General features: G+C 36.4%; 1 protein-coding gene across 8 annotated transcripts in view; it reads left to right on the forward strand.

Moving 5' to 3' along the window:
• Positions 1-391: 391 nt before the first annotated feature.
• Positions 392-15,983, forward strand: part of LOC117340012 (dysferlin-like) — a 91,207-nt gene continuing 75,615 nt past the window's right edge. For all 8 annotated transcript variants that reach the window (XM_033901755.1, XM_033901761.1, XM_033901762.1 and 5 more), the window contains exons 1-2: positions 392-615; positions 757-812. In XM_033901755.1, coding sequence (XP_033757646.1) covers positions 522-615; positions 757-812 — 150 coding nt within the window. In that variant the 5' untranslated portion in view covers positions 392-521. The remainder of the gene's footprint in view (positions 616-756; positions 813-15,983) is intronic.

The raw sequence follows: 15,983 nt of genomic DNA on the forward strand, positions 1-15,983 counted from the left end.
TGATTAAAACACTGTTTAATTATCTAATGAGGATTGTTTTGGCGGAATACATATAACTAATAGCAAAAATTGTTCAATAATGATAAACCGATATGCTAGCGCCATATAAGGAAGTCCCATGATTCCCTGTGGTTTAATTGAAAAATACTGACCAATTATCGACGTTAGTGACAACAGATTGTTATTTTTATCCTGTCCGTCCAGTCGTTTAGTTTACTCGCATGCCTCTGTCATTTATTTTACGGATATGATATGTCAATGTCATCTGTGACTAATTCAATGCCCCAGAGATACTGTGTCACGTCGTCTGCAAAATGAGTAACCTCCCTTTGACCAAGGTGCCCGTTTTTCATTCGGAAACTCTCACGGGCTTTCATTTTCATACAGATATGGATAACATGCGACATTACACGAACGTACGGGTTCGGTGGTGAGGGTGTGCCGGTTTTGTTGTGTTACCTTTGGAGTAAAAACAGGATATTCAGATAATAATGAGATAATTTGACAGTCACAAATTCACCATGTCGCTACATGTGTCGGTTATTGGGGCTACTAATGTCCCCAATGTGGAGAAATTTGGAGAAAGCGACCCATATGCAACTATCGAGTTTAAAGGTAGGCTAATTTTGACTGTCCATTCCCAAAAGTCTCTCAACCGTGCAGACGAGTCTGCCTTGCTAAAAACTTGTGTTATATTTTATGTAAAGTATTTTTAATTAATATTAAACTGTGTTATATTTTACATCTTGTTTACAGGAATATCAAAGAAAACTGAAGTGGTCAAATCGGAGTTGAACCCTACTTGGAACCAGGTGAGTTCAGGGGATTTTGATGTAAACTTTCCTTGTGTGTGTATTGAAGCGTGAACCCACATCTTTATTAGATCACTTGTCAATACACAATATACGGGGTTCCCATACTGGCGCAGTGTCACACGGTGTGTCACGCTAGTGTGTCACAGTGTAGGCACTTGTGGTCAGTTTAGATGTTAGTGTAACACAGAGTGTGTTGGTAAAGTCTAACTGCCCTTAGGTCAGCTATATGTACAGACAGCACTTAGTAGGTTTTAGCTAGAGTTCAAGGCCACTAATCATGTGTACAGCATTATAGGTGTATCAAATATCTGTTCCTTACAGATTGCTTTGGTATGCGTTTTCACAGCTGACAGACACATATTTATCACTAAATGAATTCAGTATTAGCCGTTTCAAATTGTAATATTCTTCTAGTACACAGAACACCCTGGTACTCAATAATGATGACATGCTAATATCTTCCTGTTATGAAAATGTAAGGAAACGCCTTCTTAAATAAAGTGTTTTAGAAACTAAGTAGTGAATTAAAAGCAACATACAGGTATAAAAAATTGTTTGTTAGAGTACCTGTTTGTGGATTTGGTTAGTTTTGATGCTTGCTATACAAGTTTATGAATGCTGAGTCATATATGTAGGGTGGTGTTAATAGGATAATTTCTAAAACACCATTAATATTGTGTACACATTTTTTTGCTTTGCCTCAACTAAAAAAAATAAATAAATAAATAAAAACATTCTTGCATTTTATAAATGTAAATATTTATTACTTTGGTTTTAACTATATATACATCTGATATTTCATACTCATGAATACTTAAAAAAAAAACCACCTTACTCTAGATACGATTATGTTGTCAGTGTAACATGTTGCACACACAATCAATTAAATAATGATATTGGTGATTGCAATTTTTGATAATATTATTTTTTTCTCTGTAACATCAACACTGACATTATTGACATGTGACATCCAAATCTATTTCGTGCCAATCCCTAGTTTGAGATGAATAATGGCTATTGAGTCACTATTGACTACTACAGTTATCCCGTATGGAGATGTTTTATTCATGAACAAAAAAAATGTCATCATTATTAAATAATTCATCATTTTAGTTGTGTACAGATCTGTAGATAGATTTTTTTAGTACAGAATACTGTGAAATAATTAACATATTTTCAGGATCACTGCATATTTCTTCCTCAGTGCATTGTAATAATAAGGACAAATTCAGGATGACAGAGCTTAATTGTACTCAGATGAGTATAAATACTAGACACATTTACTTAAAACCCCATTATCATTATAGGGCAGTGACAAGGTCTCTCCTTCCTTTTCTGTTGCTCCAGCTAGTTTCTGAAGTGTCAGGGCCTTGGTTCCCTGGTTTGGGAAATTTCCATTTTGTCTCATTTTTGGGGAAAAAAAAGTCTGTGAATTGGGAAAGATTTTTCTGGGGTAAACTGCAAATTTTGGTAATTTGACTTAAATATGAAATAATTTCAGTTGGGAATGGGGCCCATTAATGGCCCAAAAAAAGCCCCCCTGAAAAAGGCCCTGAGTGTGTCCCAACTCTCTTCCTGGTTTTCAATTTCGACTCCCATTTGTTTGTTAACTTGCTGGTTGCTTTTTGGTGTCTCCCTTTTTTTTGCTTTCCATATGGTGTCCAAAATAGAGCTATTACTATAAATACTGTAGCAAAGTGTAATATTTGACCTAATACAGCACTGTAGGGATTTTAGAAATAAAAAACAGGAATCTGCTATCGTGAAATTATCAAAACTGCTTCCCTTTTGGAAACATGATATTGGTGGAAGAGACATTTACAGAATTTGAGGAAACACACTTGTTCTACCTCAGAGGCCCATTACATGGTTTTCTGCCACCTCTGGCAGGCTAGTTCTGTTCATAGTTTTAATTCAACGCATGCTGATAATGGTTTATCATCAACTGTCCAGAATACAATTAGGAACTAGATCTCCCAGCCTGTTATGTGTGTTTTTGTTATTTTCAGTTTAAGTGGCAGATTCAGGGGGGGTTTCGATGGGGTTTCCGGACCCCTAGGGCATCAAGTAGACCCTTGAGAATATGTTTTTGACTCTCCAAAATCAGATTTGACTTGGGTTTGAAGGAACATGTCTATTTGACATGTGTTTTAATAGAAATGTGTTTTGACTCTTCAGATTTCTGAAAAATAGTGATTTGACTTTTGAAATTGCTAAAAGTCAAGGGTCAACTGGATGCACTGTGCACTGCCCCCCCCCCCCCCCAGCATTTCCGCGAAAAAAAAATCAAAAAAAATCACCAAGAGTTATCACCCTTTATCTCACCACAAAAAGGTTCTGCCACACTTTGATCCACCTGTTGTAGACCATGGTATCCCATTTAGTCTTCATGGTGCTGATGAAAATCTTACCTTTTTGACCCACAGTACTTCCTCCATTTGCAATGGTTTCCTTTTACACAAAGGAATCAATCTCTCCCATATAAGGTCTTATGGTAATGGTCACCACTGTGTTGTTCAAGTACCTAATAGTTTCCCTTTAGACCAACAGACACAAAATGAATTCCTGATCAAGCTATTTTACAGTTAGGAAATGTATAAATTCTATTGATCAGGTGTACAACAAAATCTGATGTGTCACTTTACATTCACAATGAAGTGTTATATGTATGTGTAGCAAGAGACATTTCTGGTGACAGACTGAATAGCGATATATCAAAACTGATGTGTATCTAAGATGTTTTACAAAAAAACTTAAAAAAGAGAAAGTAGAAGATTTGTAAAAAGTAAAACATTTCTGATTGTAAATATTTATTTTCAATTTCTCCAGTATTCATAATTTTTTGCATTTCTAAATCAGTCGGTCTGCTCCTCGTGAACTCGATCAAGTGAGCTGTTTATCGTATATGTAAGGTACAAACCAGTTTTCATTACAACTGTGACATGCTGGTGGTTACCTGTTACGTAATGATGCCCACATTGTTTGGAATACCAGCATAACTTCACTGTCAGTCATATTGTACTTCACAGTGTAAGATTTACAGGTGAATAAATACAGGTCTAACAAAACAAACATATTACTTATTATTTGTAAATCCTCTGAAGTTTATGGTTAAACTAAACTCAAAGGTTTAAGGAGTAAAGGTAATTTGTTCTTGCCCCTTATTGACCTTGATTTAAAATCCAAAATTTCCTTTCACAATCCTCATTGACCTTTTATACATTTATTGAATTTCCTTTAAAAATCTTTTTTGACCTTGACCTTGCATTTCCATTAAAAACCTTTTTTAACCATGACCTTGAATTTCCTTTCACAATCCTCATTGACCTTTATAATTACCTTGAATTTCATTTAAAACCCTTCTTGACCTTGACCTTGACCTTCCTTTCACCATCATCATTGACCTTACATTTTCTTTCAAAACCATTTTTTTACCTTGACCTTGCATGAACTTTCACTGATTATATGACATTGGTATTGATCTTATGCATGGAACATTCTAATCACGATGACAACTAATTAAGAATGCATGGGGATGTATTCTTTATTGTCTTTGCCAGAAGAGCTTCATTATCTAGAATTGATCAGTGCCGATAAACCATGCAGGATGACCTTGGGATTTTGTCACAAACATGAAGAACTGTTTTTACTTGCTAACTAAAATGAATAACTTTGTTATGTTTGTGTCGCATTGTCTGGGGTTGTATCATATAGGTTTCCAGGTACAACCAGATACCGATATGCTATAACTGTGTAAAATATTCATGTCTCTTTCGAGTCATTGAAAGTATGATAGAAATTATTGATATGCTTGTTCAATGGTATCCGGATTGATTTCAGTCGATATTGGATCAGTTCTAATAATCTAATATTCCCTCATTGCAGTATTATCTATATAATTAAAAAGTTGTAAATGTAGTATATCAGAATGTTCATTTATTGGACAGACAAGGAAAATGTATATTAGAATGCGTATATAGATTAAATTTCAGAGACAGACTATTGGCTGTAGTATAACCTCTTGTGAAGATGAGACTCCGGGATATTGTTGTAGGTTCTTTGTGCCAGGGTCAGTTACACTAGATACCATCTACAATGATGACATATCCGCTGTGTATCATAATACAATATCATTACAGCAGGCCTTTCAGGAGACTGTTGACATTTAGGTATGACAGATTCAAATAAGGTTTTCCCTGAAATCTAAAGGGTTATAACATATGTGTCAGTTAGATATATCCTTTTAAACCCAGGAGTCAAATGTGAATTGTATCAAGTTTTTGAATAAAGGGCATTGTATGAAGGTTTACTGTATAAACAAATGGGCATTATATCAAGGTTTACTGTACAACAAGGGTCGTTATATCAAGGTTTACTGTATATAAATCGGTTTACTGTAAAGGTTTACTGTATAAATGAGGGGCAGTATATCAAGATTTACTGTATAAATGAGGGGCATTATATCAAGGTTTACTGTATAAATGAGGGGCATTATATCAAGGTTTACTGTATAAATGAGGAGCAGTATATCAAGGTTTACTGTATAAATGAGGGGCAGTATATCAAGGTTTACTGTATAAATGAGGGGTATTATGTCACGGTTTAATCTTGTAAACGAGGGGCATTATATCAAGGTTTACTGTATAAAAGACGGGAATTTATTAAGCATGTATGCTATCTCTTCAAAAGTCTCTATTTTAGAAACAGGACAACCATTATAATTACCAGAGCTCAAGCTAGCTAAATACGCAGAATACTAACCATATATATTCTAGACCTGTGTTCTTTAGATAGAAAGCACTAGGAACAAAATACATTGATATCATCTAAAGACTTCGGAGACATCTTCATTACAGACGTGTTCAGAGTTGATGGTTTCAATTGGGAACTGCAATGCATCACTCCATCGGGCCCTTAAACCTATTAAATATTTATACCATTGACAAAGAGCTCATGTAGGACACACACAATGCCTGGTTTACCTGAATCATGTCAAATTTACGGATTCATTCCACAGCTATCCTGCTGAAGGTATTTTTTGTCCTAGTACAGAATGCAAATTTCATAGAAAACATCGGTACCACGTAGTGTAGGACCTCTCACTGATTCCCTGCAGGTACCCTAGCTGTCTCCCGAAGGAAATCATTCTAAGGTCAACATAATCAGTGTGATCACCATTGCTGTGGATATTGAGGTATTTTTTTTACCAGTCAATATCATGGGAGACAAAATCTAATCTTTTAAACATGACTTTTATACATGTGTCATTGACAGGACCCAGTTTGTGACTTTTATCTCTCTAGATAATTGAAGAGTGCAAATCATATTTAATTTACTGTGCATCTGTGTGAAATTAGAACAGTATATAAGTATAGACAAAAAACAAAGATACTAATACTGTAGTATGATTTTGTTAGTTAAGAAGCTTTGGTTGGTAAAGTTAAATGTAGGAATAGTTTTATACCCAATATGAATGTACATCACTATTTTGTTCACAAGGCATTTGACAGAGTTGTTTCCCCTTTTTGTACCGTCTCACACAGAAACTGCTCCATAAATTTCCCTGTGACTTCATTAATGTCTGTAGGTATATATGTATACTTGTACCTGTATATTTCCAAGAAATATTGATTTTTTATCCATGTTTTTATTAAGAGAGTTATTGCCCCTTTTTGTACTCCCCAAGTTTCCTTTTGACTTTTCCTTGAACATCTGCAGGTCGATCTACAGCCATCTATTATCATGTACATCTATACTATAGATTTGGCATTCATACAGAGGTATCTCCTTTTTTTGTACTCATTCCGATCATACCACGGCCATATATGACAACATGTTTCTAAATTTTTATCTAAATTCCATGAATGTCTGAAGATGCATCATTCTTCTATAGCTCACCAGTGTCTTTTTGCAAGAATAATTGATCTGGCATCCATTGTTATTTTCAAGGTAGTGCTCTATCTTGTTCTTTTAAGAATTGACGTTTATTTTTTTAGCAATACTAATAGCACTTTTACATAAGCTGTCCTTTGAGAGTTTGACTTCAGCTTAAATTTGATCCAGTTGTTAACCATATTTGACATAAAATAAGCCACCTCCACATTTTGATCAATGTTTCTGGAACAGAATTGGTGTCATCAATTCTGCTTCCTTCATTTCCCTTTTTTAGATGACTGTCAAAACATCAGACATTTTAGTAATTGAGTAGTAATGCTGGTTAATAATTCAACAAACCTAATAAGTTGTCAAAGCAAAAGATCTATAACAATTGGTCGTTAAAAGTAGATACACTTGACTATGTAGATTATCTTTTATGTATTCCGGAAAGAGAGAGAGTTTTATTAATTAATTGATCAAACTGTGGTTGTGTGGCCCAGTAGTAACACAATTAGCCATCCACATAGGCCTCGACTTTTCACTGAGGCAACCCCCTTCCACGTGTGCATTGGCACTTTCCAGATAGGCAGGTTATACACCTTCCACCTAGTCAGCTCCCTTCCACCTAGGCAGCCACTTTCCACCTAGACAGCCACTTTCCACCTAGACAGCCACCTTCACCTAGTCAGCCACTTTTCACCTAGACAGCCACTTTCCACCAAGCAGCCACCTTCCAATTTGACAGCCACCTTCCACCTAGACAGCCACTTTCCACCAAGCAGCCACCTTCCACCAAGCAGCCACCTTCCACCTAGACAGCCACCTTCCACCTAGACAGCCACTTTCCACCTAGACAGCCACCTTTCACCTAGACAGCCACCTTCCACCTAGACAGACACCTTCCACCTAGTCAGCCACTTTCCACCTAGACAGCCACCTTCCACCTAAAACAGCCACTTTCCACCTAGACCGCCACCTTCCACCTAGACAGCCACCTTCCACCAAGCAGCCACTTTCCACCTAGACAGCCACTTTCCACCAAGACAGCCACTTTCCACCTAGACAGCCACTTTCCACCTAGACAGCCACCTTCCACCTAGACAGCCACTTCCACCTAGACAGCCACCTTCCACCAAGCAGCCACCTTCTACCTAGACAGCCACCTTCCACCTAAAACAGCCACCTTCCACCTAGGCAGCCACTTTCCACCTAGACAGCCACCTTCCACCTAGGCAGCCACTTTCCACCTAGACAGCCACCTTCCACCTAAAACAGCCACCTTCCACCTAGACAGCCAGTTTCCACCTAGGCAGCCACCTTCCACCTAGACAGCCACCTTCCACCTAGACAGCCACCTTCCACCTAGACAGCCACTTTCCACCAAGCAGCCACCTTCCACCAAGCAGCCACCTTCCACCTAGACAGCCACCTTCCACCTAGACAGCCACCTTCCACCTAGACAGCCACCTTCCACCTAGACAGCCACTTTCCACCTAGGCAGCCACTTTCCACCTAGTCAGCCACTTTGCACCTAAGCTGCCGGGGTTGAATTCCTCAATTTAATGATGTGAAACGTTAGTTGTTTGGGTGGAGTTGTTGTCACTGCAACACATTGATTTTCGCCAGTACTCCTCCAGTCTCCTACAGTAGGACCGCATTCATGCTTCAATCATGACCAACAAGAGTGGTTAACAAATGTTGATATAATTATATAACTTGTTAAATAAATATTTTTACACTATAGCTACATCAAAGCAGGGGAAACCTAAGACGGTGAAAATCTTGTCATGTTTGTGAAAATGAGGGCTGGGGGCTTCTCCCGGTACAGACATAACATTCTATATATATATATAAATACATACTTTATTTTATGTGTCAAGTGTCCGACTTTTTGTCGACCGTTTATAAGAATGAATAGAGTATCGCCTCAGTTTATGGAAACATCCAATCTGGCCTGGCAGTACCCGACATCTGAAAGCAACAGGCCTCGGGGGAATCCCCGAGCTTTATTAATATTGATTGGTTAAGAGGAGGAATCTTTCAGTCGTTACCCATATACATAAAAAAAATTCCTGGTGTCTGTTGACATTTTAGTGGTAGTAATGTCCCCCTTGTGTGTTTGGTTACTTTTCTGTGATACTGTTTACAGTGTAAAGTGATGTACTGTACGAAAGTTCATCTAGTCAACTAACAGATATATTGGTGATGCGTTGGAAATCAAGATTACCAACATGTAATGGAGTATAGCTGGGAGATTAATATTATATAGACCTTGAATACCTTCGTTAATCAGGAAATGATATCTTGATTGAGTTCGGAATTACTCCCCCTCCTTTCCAGTATCAAAGCTTATCAGGACAATACGGTGTCAGCTGTTTGTATGATGGCAAAGTAGAATCTTTTTGAACTTGTACTTCATGAAATGAGGTGAAATTTACTAGTGATAATTTGTCCACTCAAAAGTCACACATTATATATATATAACGGCCAATATATATAACATTCACTGAAGTTCATGATAACTTTCAATTCAATATACGTGTGTATACATTAGCTGTTTGTCCACCCCAAGTTCTACAGCTAGCTATATATATCTGTACATGTAGCCAAAATGAATACATGACTAATACAATTTACATATCTTTACATGTCTGCTTCCTTTTCGTTTCTCTATCATGCGTGTCTGACAAATAGATGCTGCAGTGTCGGATGTCGTGTTTCAACTGGTCTGCTTGTGTATTACATGTCGAAATCGAAAACCAGGAATGAAGGGAGTTGTGGCACACTCAGGGCCTTTCACTGAGGGATTTTTGGGGCCGTTAATGGGCCCCATTCCCAATAGAAATTATTTCATATTTAAGCCGAATTCCCAAAATTTGCCCTTTACTCCTGAAAAAGTCTTTCCCAATTCATCAATTTTCTTTTAATGAGACAAAACGGCCCCTTCCCAAACCAGTGAGAAAAAGCCCTGCATGTATTTCTGTCTTTCTAACACAAATCATACTTCGATTAGAGAAACACGATGTTTGAAGTGTCTATATAAGGAATGTTTTGTTTAAGTCTGTTTAGGCATCAGCCGCCCGATATTCTAGTTGGTGATTTTTTAGTGTATATTATTATAAGCATATGCATGCATTCATATATTGGAACACTTGGCAGCTTTTGCAGGTTGACAAGGGTTTGGCACCAGGTGTCCATTATTACCTGGAATATTTCTCTGAAATTAAACGACAGCTAGAGATGAAGTAGAAAACAAATCAATATAAACCACCATATTTTCTGCAGTAATTTTCAAAACTTTTTCCATCAGTGTGAGATATGTTGCCATATTTACATGTATGACACTGTGATATGCCCAGGAAATTAAAGTAAACACATAAATTTTGACTCAAAAATCAAATAATATTTTAACATTGAACCACAAGTAGACTGTTATTATATCTAAATGATCAGGCATGGACGTATTGATGGATCAATACGGTAATCGTCTATATCTCTCATTCTCTCTATGACCCTGGCTGTGATTTTGTCCCTAATGCCTATTTCAGATCCTAATGTCTATTTCCTATACTGTCTTTTTTTTGCACTGTTATAATTAGCACACCAGTTAATTCTATGTTGTACGTACAATTGCCATCATTCCATTTCCATGTCCTTATATATATATACTGGTACACTGATGGAGGGTAATTTGCCGTTAATAGTCGATAATTGTATCGCTATATAAATATAAAGTGGCATATGATTGGCTATTAAGTGACATTGTATTACATATTATGCAATATTGCTAATATACAACAATTAAATAATTACTGCAAATTCACTTAATTAATCGGAGAAGTTATTCACAAATATCAGGAAAGAGATGATGATTGTTTGATGCAATTTTCTGTGTGTTGGTTTATGCTTCTCTTCTACAAAGCCATAGACATAAAGACAAAAATTTGGTTGAAAAGTTTTGGATACTAGTGAAGCGTTAGACTGTGTCGGTTTGTACAAAACTTTGGTTGAAAAGTTTTGGATACTAGTGTAGTGTTGGACTGTGTCGGTTTGTACAAAAATTTGGTTGAAAAGTTTTGGATACTAGTGTAGTGTTGGACTGTGTCTGTTTGTACACAAATTTGGTTGAAAAGATTTGGATACTTGTGTAGTGTTGGACTGTGTCGGTTTGTACAAAAATTTGGTTGAAAAGTTTTGGATACTAGTGTAGTGTTGGACTGTGTCGGTTTGTACAAAAATTTGGTTGAAAAGTTTTGGATACTAGTGTAGTGTTGGACTGTGTCTGTTTGTACACAAATTTGGTTGAAAAGATTTGGATACTAGTGTTGTGTTGGATTGTGTCGGTTTGTACAAAAATTTGGTTGAAAAGTTTTGGATACTAGAGTAGTGTTTGACTACATGTGTCAGTTTGTACAAAAATTTGGTTGAAAAGTTTTGGATACTAGTGTAGTGTTGGACTGTGTCGGTTTGTGCAAAAATTTTGCTGAAAGTTTTGGATAGTTTGTCTTTTATTTAGTTATAGTGATATGATGGTTAGATTTTTGTATGGGAGTTCTTTTGGGATCAAACATCATTCATCAATCATCGCTGTTAAAGCTAAGTCGGAATTTTTTTTCTGCAGCATTTGAACTTAGTTTGAATTCTTAGTTATTTAGCTGGCTCTATTTCATCAAACTGGGACTGAGGTCTTACAATTTCTTAAGTTTCATTTATACGCAAGTCTGAGTTATATGAGAATGATTTGAATTACTTAAGTTTGTATCAAAATGCTAATGTGTGAAAATAGAATAAACATATTGTTATGTTTTCTGTCAGGTAGGAAAGCCATTCAACTCACAGAATACTCCACGCTAAACTAATTTGTTGTTATTTATTTGTTATAATGGTCTATCTATGTTTTCCAGTGAATCATGTTTTAAATTATTTATAGAGAAATCAAAGAGTTCATATAAAGCCGGCTCTCTATACATAAATATGTTACATACTGCAGATCCAAAACTTGTGATTACTGTCACAAGGGATATCGTATTTATGTATACAGGTACGAACATACCTACATCACAGGTATGCTGATCAGGTATACAGTATACACAATGGTAAATATATATTATGGGATATAAATGTTGAATGATCAAGAGAGCAAAAAGTATTCTTTGTACGAGAATTGTTAATAATGATTTGCATGAACTACAGAACCTGAGAGAAATTTCAACAGGAAAATGTGTGTGTGTTTGTGTATTTATATTAGCTACAGAGCATAATGAAAGTCTCCCCTGAATGTAATTTGCATATCAAGATTTTACGCAATTTAAAAAGTGAAACTGATAGTTTATTTTGTTACCTGACTCTCTATGTAAATAAACATAAATTAAGTATTTTTGACAGTTTCCCAGGAAAATTTCTATAAAATCTTAACAATTTGGTCAGAAGTAAAAATTAGTTGACCAGTGTTGACTATTCCAAGCATTCATACGATGAGTCTTTTCAAATTAGGATTGCTGTCGTCTGCTACAAGATGGTTTGGGGATCCGTATATATCAGAAGAGGGTCTTCTGTATCTGACTATTTAAGTTTATTAAGATGATAAAACGGTTGTTTCATGCTAACTTTTTTTCTTCATTGTTGAGACCAATATGGGGACCTGTTTCCCTTGGCTGTCTCTAGCTAGGTGTCTGGGACTGACATGATGAACTGCACTCTCGGGCCGCCCCTTGTTTGTTCCAACACCTCCAGGAAAGAGATTTGACTGTTGATTAATAAGGCATGAACCAACTGTTTAATGTGGATTTAAAAAAATGATGGACAAATATTCTTGACAATAACCAAGGTTTGGGGAGGGGGGACACACAACAATTTTGACCAGAAAACTGATGAGTAAAAACATTGTAAGATGATGAGATGATACACTTGTGATTGGTCATGTTCACAAGATATGGCGTAATGCTGTATATATATATTTATGTACAAACATAAACAAAAATGTAGATAAAAATAAACACAAAGAGAGATAGCTATCAGTGTGATACGTCAGTTCATTGATGCACGCTAGATCATAGAGATAGCTGGTGCATTGCCGTCCATGCCATACAAATGTAATTCCACAAGCGGTATGACAAGCATGCATAAACATTGAACAGAACTGTGGATGTCCAAGAAAGATTGAACAGGAGTGTTGTTGTTCAGAACAGTCATTAAAAGAATGAACAGGAACTGTCTTTGTTCATAACAATCATTAAAATAAAGAACAAGAGCAGAACATGTAGTAAATATGAGATATGTTCAGAAAGTTCCTTATTGCAAACTGTTGTCTATATACATGGGCTGTTCAAATCTTTTAGAACAAAGCCTTTTACAATTACATACAACTTATTTGTATGCTATTATGATTAGCCAAAGATTTTTGGAAGCCTTTGGAAACTTTTAATGGAAATCACTGACTTATTTATCTTCTAATTACACAGATATATATTATATCTGTGGGTATCATTAATGACTAAAGCGACCAATAAACTAACATTTTATTGTATTGTTTATATCCAACTATTAGTGAATCCTCAGTAGGATCAGGGCTATGATGTGGCACACTATATAGTGTCAGCCTGTGTATATACCTGTATACAGGTAAGAATATGTGGCCTCGGATTCCACACCTGGCCATCTCATCAACATGGTGCATTATGGCAATCTGTCATATATAGGGGTCACTACAGGTAATGGAGTCGTCTCTTAGCAACAATAGTCCATATCTGGGACTGTCTGCCGTTGGACATGAAATTGATATAAGTGAGAAATTAATTGTGGTAAATTCATGATCAGGATCTGGCTACATCAAAGTTGATCTTGAACTTATATATAATTACCATATTTATCATGTAAAAAGCCCAGGGATTCTGTTTTATCCCCAGAGGTCTACATAAAAAGGGGGCCGCTGTGGCTGAGTGGTTAAGGTGTCCCCACACTTTATCACTAGCCCTCCACCTCTGGGTTTGGAGTTCGAAACCTACGTAGGGCAGTTGCCAGGTACTGACCATAGGCCAGTGGTTTTTCTCCAGGTACCCCGGCATTCCTCCACCTCCAAAACCTAGCTGGCACATCCTTAAATGACTGACCCTGGCTGTTAATAGGACGTGAAACAAAAAAAAACCAAAAAAAAACCAAACCAACCAAAATCAACATAAAAACTGTGATACAGAGTAAGAGGTGGGCTTATATTTTATTTCTGGCATAGTAACTTTCGTTGGTATTTTGACTAAACTGCAATGGATACTGTATGGGTGGGCTGATAATCAGGTATAAACTTAATGATTGTTGGTAAATGCAGCGAACTCACTCATTTTCATGAGACAAGTCCAAACAATCAAATTAAAAATTGTTTTTCTTGTCACATATATTTTTGAATAAATTTGTATAGAAATGGGCGCTGAAGCAAAACATATGCTACATGTAAATGACGAAATATGGATTTAAACCATGGATATGAACTCGTTTTCGCTTGAAATTAATCATATGTTTGAAAGTAAAATTTAAAGTGGTCTACACAATCCCACTCGGTGATAGTTTATTACTGTCTTATAAAAATGCTGAATGAGCGAGACTGGAGGTAGTGCTGTAAGCGGGCCTACAGGTATACATTTATATATTGGTATGTGTTTATGCATCAGGGGAGAAGACATGTAGTGGTCTCGCTTGGATGATTTTTCTTCACGTAAATAACGCATATCTGATACCTGTGTAAGGCCAGGGCCGTGACATCATAAGTCAGTCTATCAACATTTACATTTTTATAATCCAGCCCTTCAGGGGGCATTTCACACCATTCCTATGTGTGATTCCACACCTGTATTATAGCTATGATAACGAGCTGGAATACATACCTGTGTTATAGGTATACATATGATAATGAGTGTTCTATGCAGGTATGATATCAAGGGTTCAATACCTGTATTATAGGTATGATGACAAGGGTTCCATACCTGTATTATAGGTATGATAACAAGGGTTCCATACCTGTATTATAGGTATGATAACAAGGGTTCCATACCTGTATTATAGGTATGATAACGAGGGTTCCATACCTGAATTATAGGTATGATAACGAGGGTTCCATACCTGTATTATAGGTATGATAACAAGGGTTCCATACCTGTATTATAGGTATGATAACGAGGGTTCCATACCTGTGTTATAGGTATGATAACGAGGGTTCCATACCTGTATTATAGGTATGATAACAAAGGTCCCATACCTGTATTATAGGTATGATAACAAGGGTTCCATACCTGTATTATAGGTATGACAATAAGGGTTCCATACCTGTGTTATAGGTATGATAACAAGGGTTCCATACCTGTATTATAGGTATGATAACGAGGGTTCCATACCTGTATTATAGGTATGATAACGAGGGTTCCATACCTGTATTATAGGTATGATAACAAGGGTTCCATACCTGTATTATAGGTATGATAACGAGAGTTCCATACCTGTATTATAGGTATGACAATAAGGGTTCCATACCTGTGTTATAGGTATGATAACAAGGGTTCCATACCTGTATTATAAGGGTTCTATACCTGTATTACAGGTATGATAACGAGGGTTCCGTACCTGTATTATGGCTATAGGAGCCTTTTGCTTTTGCTAGTGCAGAGGAGTTTATGTACCTTGTTGTTTGAATTTAATATAAATTCCAGCGTAGGCGTGCCAGCACATGTAAAATACACATAAGGACTGGTATCAGAAACACATTAACATGAGGCTACAGTTAACTTGGCTTTATACCCTATGTTAAGGTTTTGTTTATCATGATAAATACACAATATACATTGGAGGACGAATCTCTAACAGACACTGTACAATGATATGCCAGATATGTAACCAATCTGGATATATACCATACAGATGGGCGTGGACTTAAGTGGACAATGTTTACGCATTCTATTTATTATACTTACATTTCCCTTTATAAAGAATATGTTGGCCTGTGTAGTATTGCTTGTGATCATCACCAACATAAAGAATATGTTGGCCTGTGTAGTATTGCTTGTGATCATCACCAACTACCCATGTCGGCTATGTGAACTAGGTGACCTTTGTTAGATAGACATCAATAGTATGTGTTATTGTACTGTTAGTATGTATTCTAAGTTGATGGGATAGATCTGTAATAAAACTATTTAGCACATTAAGATAATAACTTATGATTGTGTCATACTCACAAATATATATATATATATATATATATATTCAATAATTAATGCTGGGGAAAAGGCTGAGAACAGTCTCAGTAAA

Source organism: Pecten maximus, chromosome 12 (assembly GCF_902652985.1).
Source record: "Pecten maximus chromosome 12, xPecMax1.1, whole genome shotgun sequence".
Lineage (NCBI taxonomy): Eukaryota > Metazoa > Mollusca > Bivalvia > Pectinida > Pectinidae > Pecten > Pecten maximus.